At 37.8% G+C, this 5594-nt stretch overlaps 1 protein-coding gene across 1 annotated transcript; it reads left to right on the top strand.

The window, feature by feature from the left end:
* Nucleotides 1-1736: 1736 nt before the first annotated feature.
* Nucleotides 1737-4285, top strand: LOC104942148 (peptidyl-prolyl cis-trans isomerase FKBP7-like; the record flags this gene model as incomplete). The annotated part of the gene is made up of 2 exons (XM_010767347.1): nucleotides 1737-1910; nucleotides 2772-4285. Coding segments are annotated over 2 exons (336 nt in total), but the record flags the coding sequence as incomplete, so codon positions are not given.
* Between the last annotated feature and the right edge of the window lie 1309 nt (nucleotides 4286-5594).

Genomic DNA, 5594 nt, shown 5'->3' with positions numbered 1-5594 from the left:
ATGAAAGGGGTGGTATTTGGAGCATTCGACCAATCACAAACATGGACATGCGTACTGACAGCGCAGCGTCATACTTCCTGAATGAAAAGTCAACTATATAATTAGACACATATGAAGACGTTAAACTTTAAACATCCATGACTTAAACACTTTATCCAGGATAAAAGCCGCATAGTTGCACCTGCAAGGTGAATACAGCTGGTAAAAGAAAAAGTGTTTGAATGCGTACATTAACAGGTTTATGATATCACTGCCCCGTCTAAGACACGAGTGGGTCTGACTTTAATTGTATTTGACTCGAGTGTTTCGTCTACTGAATGTGTTGCTTAAAATAATACTTCTGCATACAGTATGTGACACTGTGAGTGTTGCACGGCCAGATACGGCTCAGCTGACTCAGATAAGGAAACATATGATACATTATGATGTGATATGCCGCGGACTGTACTTAATGTTACTCTGATCCGGTTACTTATGTTGTGGCAGATATTTAATTAAGCTTTCTTAACGCTAATGTTATAATAGTCAGATTGCTCTGAAGATGGGAGGTGATATTTTATTAATGTTCACGTTCACACAGTCGGTGATTTTTGCCGGCCGTCTTTCCTGGATCGGCAGCTTTTCTGTATTTCCTTTCTCCTGTAATATGACTTGATCGCTTTAAACTCCGCACACTGAGCTCTGATTGGTCAGCAGGCAGTGCTTTCACTGAGTTGAGCTCTTAGCCTGCAACCTAACCTGCTCCGGGGCAGGTTAGCCGCACAGCATAAATTACCATGGAAATCTAGCCTGCTAAAAAGAGAACCAGCTTCGTAGGACCGGAAACCCCGAGTTTTCCCTGAAGTTAGCCGGCTAAGCGAAAATCCTGCTTCGTAGTATACGCCCCAGGTGTCCAAAACTACTTTCAAAATAAAACACCTACTCCTAAATTACAATGAATAAAAAGGTACATTTACAATAAACAGAGAATACATTTTTAACTCATAAATAAATGAATATATAGCCCCAACACAGTCCTTCAAACAGATCTCTGTGGTTATATGTTTTTGCTGGATGGTTTGTTCATCCTGTCTTGTCTTTTTTACAGCTCTTTAGTTGAAAGGGCATCACATCCCTCTCAGTGTTTGCTACTCATCCCCACATGGCATGTTACTGTAAGCATGCACCAAGGTTTAAAGGTCTCTACTTCCTCTCGTTCTGTCTTGCATGCATCACAACAGCTTATCAGTGTTTTACCTAGTTCATTTCCTACAAATGTTAGTATTCATAAATGCCCTCTGGTTTAATCTGGTTCCGCTTTCTGGGATTCTACTATCACTTGATTCAACTTTTTGGCTATGGAAATTTTTTTTCTTTTTGTTTGTTTTCAATGGTTCTGCATCAATCTGCATTACATGTAAACCTATCCAAGGCTGAAACAGCTGTGGGGGGGCTTCATGTTCTTGTCTTTTTCTTATTAAATAATAACAGCTTTAACTGCATGTTGCTCTAGTAACATTATGTTCCTCTCTTGCTGGATCAACGCCACATCTCTTATGGGTCTTTACATTTTGTAGCTCTTTGAAAAAAATCAATACGATGTTATCCATTTATCATTTATTTAGTTGATAAGATTTCTGTTAAATTCATCACAAAGTCTGAAAATGTACAGAACCACCGGCTCCCATTCTTCCTGAAATTACCAATCCCACTCAATGATGATCAGTTATTCTGAGTGATAATTATGGCTTCATTCCTGCTTCGTAATTCTCACTGTGCTGTTTCCTCCTCCCGATCAAATAGACCCAGTGCCGCCCAATGCCACGGTGGTCTTTGAGGTGGAGGTGTACTCTGTATCCAGGGGGCCCCGCAGCATGGAGGCCTTCAAAATGATGGACCTGGATGAAGACAGAAGTCTCACAAAGGAAGAGGTGACTATAATTCACAAGCTGGTGATTATCATGGAAGTAGCTCAGACTGAAAAGGCTCTAATAACCAACCATGGTGGGATTAACCAGCTCAGGAGTCTGGGTAATAACTGGCTTGTGACGAGATTTATCTATAAGAATGTTCTCCTTTCATGGTTAGCCCTTATCTGAAATAGATGCCACTTCAAATGGGAGTCAGAATACTTTATTTATCCCGGGGGGGGAATTGGGTTTTGTGGAAGTTGCTCCAAATAAAATTTTAAAAAAAGAAAACAAATTAAACAAAATTGTTTAAAAAAAAAAAAATGTTATTAACAGGCTTTGCATAAGGTTATGAAACATCCAACCCTAAGTCACCTCGCTTAGTTACCTCATAAAGAATAAAGGCTACATTTTTCTTTGTCCTCTTATTATCTCACATCATAAAAAAAGGCTATAAATACTACATTTAATTTATTTACTGCATTTGCTCTCTTTAAAATAGCATTGTAAAAGCAAAATATAATGACAATGTCAGTACTACAAACCACCAGGAAATATAATATTTTAAAGAGATCAAAAATGTAGCTCGACCCCAAAGCACATGCTTACAAGAAGACCAGAATTGACTTTATCAACACTATAATAGCCTGCTGGCATATAAATAAGATTCTTTACATCCACAACAGTCAAGATGTTATCTGGGTTGTTTATTGCACATTGAAGAAGAAGAGGACGACCTGCTGTTGATACCATTTACAGTTTTATTTATCACCCATAAGTGTGTTGCTTTAGATCATAACAGGGGTGTGTTATGTAAAAGCAGTGTTGTAATAGTACAATAAATGTCTGTTATTTATACTGAAGGATTATTTTTCTCTTCAGGTAAAGCAATACTTGCAGCTGGAGTATGAAAAGGGTGGGAAGCCACGCAACGTCGCTTTCTATGAGAAGATTATGGCGGATATTTTCCGCAAGAGTGATCAGGACAGCGACGGCCACATCAGTGCCAAGGAGTATAACATTTATGGACATGATGAGCTCTAGAGATCCTGCGGATTTAGGTTATGCAATTAGAGAGAAAACATGAATGGTTCGGGAATAAAAGCCATGGTCACATATTCTTACAATGATGCAACGGTATCAAGGGACATTCTAGGTAAAAAAAAGATGGAAATATTCCTTTAGGAAACCTCTGATTATCCAAGAGTTTATTTTTCCTTTAATTTGATAATCTCTCTGTTTTTTTCACATATTTCACCCTTTTACATTGTTTTCTGTTAAATGCAGATGTTCTTTTTACTATGAGAATATTGTAGTGGTGCATATTACAATGACACAAAATATTGACAATATTAGCCAACACTTCAAACCGCTAAATGGTATTTAAATGTTGTTTTGGGGTGGCATTTTTCCTTCAAAAAGAAAACAGGAAATAATCATGTTGAGGTATTTGGAGTTCCCTATATGTACTTTCCATATAACGTATTTCCAAGCCAAATAGTAGCCACTCAATTTTTTATACAAAGTATTCAATTATGCAAGAAACTGTCCAACACCTGGAAATGTGTTGATGAAAAACCACTACATTTTATGATTTTATGTGTTTTATTTCTGTCTTTAAGTTGTGTCTTTTGGTGATTCAATTTGCAGAAGAAAAGCCCACAGTATTGCACAAAGTTGTGGCTTTGAAACTGTAACATGACTGTCATATGACATGTTGGTTTACCCGCCACAAGAGAAAGATTCTAACTTGTCTTCCTGTGAAATTCCTGCCCTCCAATCTGCAACATCACACCAGCGCGCGATATACAATATAGAAGCCCTTAGAAGCAAATGACAAAAACACTTTCTAAGCCTGATCTAAATAGTTTTTCTTTCCTGATTTATGAAATAAGAACATGTGGGAAAAAAGGATTTGCAAAGACAACGTTTTCCAAAGTAATTATGAATGCCCTCGTTCCTATTAAGAACCGACATGCTGTACCGTATTTTAGCCTCTTGTGGCCGGAATTAATATTAAAACAACAAACATTGCAAAAATAAAATCACCTACCAACATGTTTGCTTTTCACCTATTCACCGATTTAAAAAACAAAGAAATATGAACCTGACAAAACATTTGACCTACTTGATCCAAACGGGAAAAAGGGAGCTGTTCTTAAGTCATTAGCAGGAGAGACTTCCATTTCACATTGCATCAGCTGTGATTGAGAAGTTTGAATACAGTTTGTGATAAAAATGCACACAGATGAATGTTGCGGTGTGTCAGACACATTTACAAGTTTGTTTACATCTTTAATGTGGTCCAAAATAATGATATTGTTGTATCCAGATGAACAGTTTTTGTATTTTGTAACACAATAAAGAAACCACAGTGAATGTGGAAAACAACAGTATGTTATGTGTGCTTCAGATTTGTTTCAAGTATTGTAAAATGGATTCATGGACTTTATATTTGTGTATACACACAGTGTTGTAGTATTGCTACTTTAACTTAAGTAAATAAGCGATACTGCAGTGTAACTATACTCAGTTAAAAGTAAAAGACCTCCAATAAAAATCTTATTCCAGTAAAAGTCCAAAAGTATTTGCAGTAATTTCCTTAAAATACCATAATTATTTATTATACAGATTGGACAATTTTAAAATGATATAAATATGAATTCTTAATCTTTCAATGTATATTTCTTTCTTTTTTATTATAATAGTTGATGCATTATTGTGTTCATCACTTCGATGTTGCACTTGGTAAAGGTGGGGTTTTTGATAACTTTATATACAGCTAGGTAGTTTCACCTGTTATAAGATATCATCATTTATTAGTTGATTTTTTGTTAGCAAGCTGCTCTAACAGATAATAAGGAGCTGTTTCAACAACAAGGTGGAGGGAGATTCCTCTGCTGTCAGACTGAGAGAGATAACTAGCTCAGGGGGGTATACTACGAAGCAGGATTTTCGCTTAGCCGGCTAACTTCAGGGAAAACTCTGGGTTTCCGGTCCTACGAAGCTGGTTCTCTTTTTAGCAGGCCATATCTCCATGGTAACTGATGCTGTGCGGCTAACCTGGGGGGTATACCGCGAAGCAGGATTTTCGTTTAGCAAGATAACTTCTGGGATTTCCGGTACTACGAAGCTGGTTCACTTTTTAGCGGGCTAGATCTCCATGGTGACTTATCCTGGAACCTAGTCTGTGCTCCGAAGCAGGATAGGTTCCAGGATAAGAGATCAACACAGTGAAAGCACCACGCCTGCTGACCAATAAGAGCTCAGTGTGCGGACGAAATGCAGTTTAAACTTCCGTTGCAGGAAATTCGGCAGGCCAAAATCACCGATTGTGTGAACGTGAAAATGAATAGAATATCACCTCCCATCTTCAGAGCAATCGGACTATTATAACTATTATTATACTATTAAGAAAGCTTAATTAAATATCTGCCACAACATAAGTAACCGGATCAAAGTAACATTACGTAGCCTACAGTCCGCGGCACTGTGAGTGCAGACGTCGATGTGTACCATTATTATTCATATCACATCATATCACATCATAATGTATCATATATTTCCTTATCTGAGTCAAATGAGCCGTATCTGGCCGTGCAACACTCACAAGAGGTTTCTCAATACTCAAATGTCCCCTCCTCGACTCCTCTCCTCAAGTCTTGATGCCGCCCACAGGAGATGCGAGCGGAGGACTGAGGAGGG

This window comes from Notothenia coriiceps, unplaced genomic scaffold (genome assembly GCF_000735185.1).
Source record: "Notothenia coriiceps isolate Sejong01 unplaced genomic scaffold, NC01 NC01_scaffold00004195, whole genome shotgun sequence".
NCBI lineage: Eukaryota > Metazoa > Chordata > Actinopteri > Perciformes > Nototheniidae > Notothenia > Notothenia coriiceps.
This window is presented reverse-complemented; position numbering and strand designations above follow the sequence as displayed.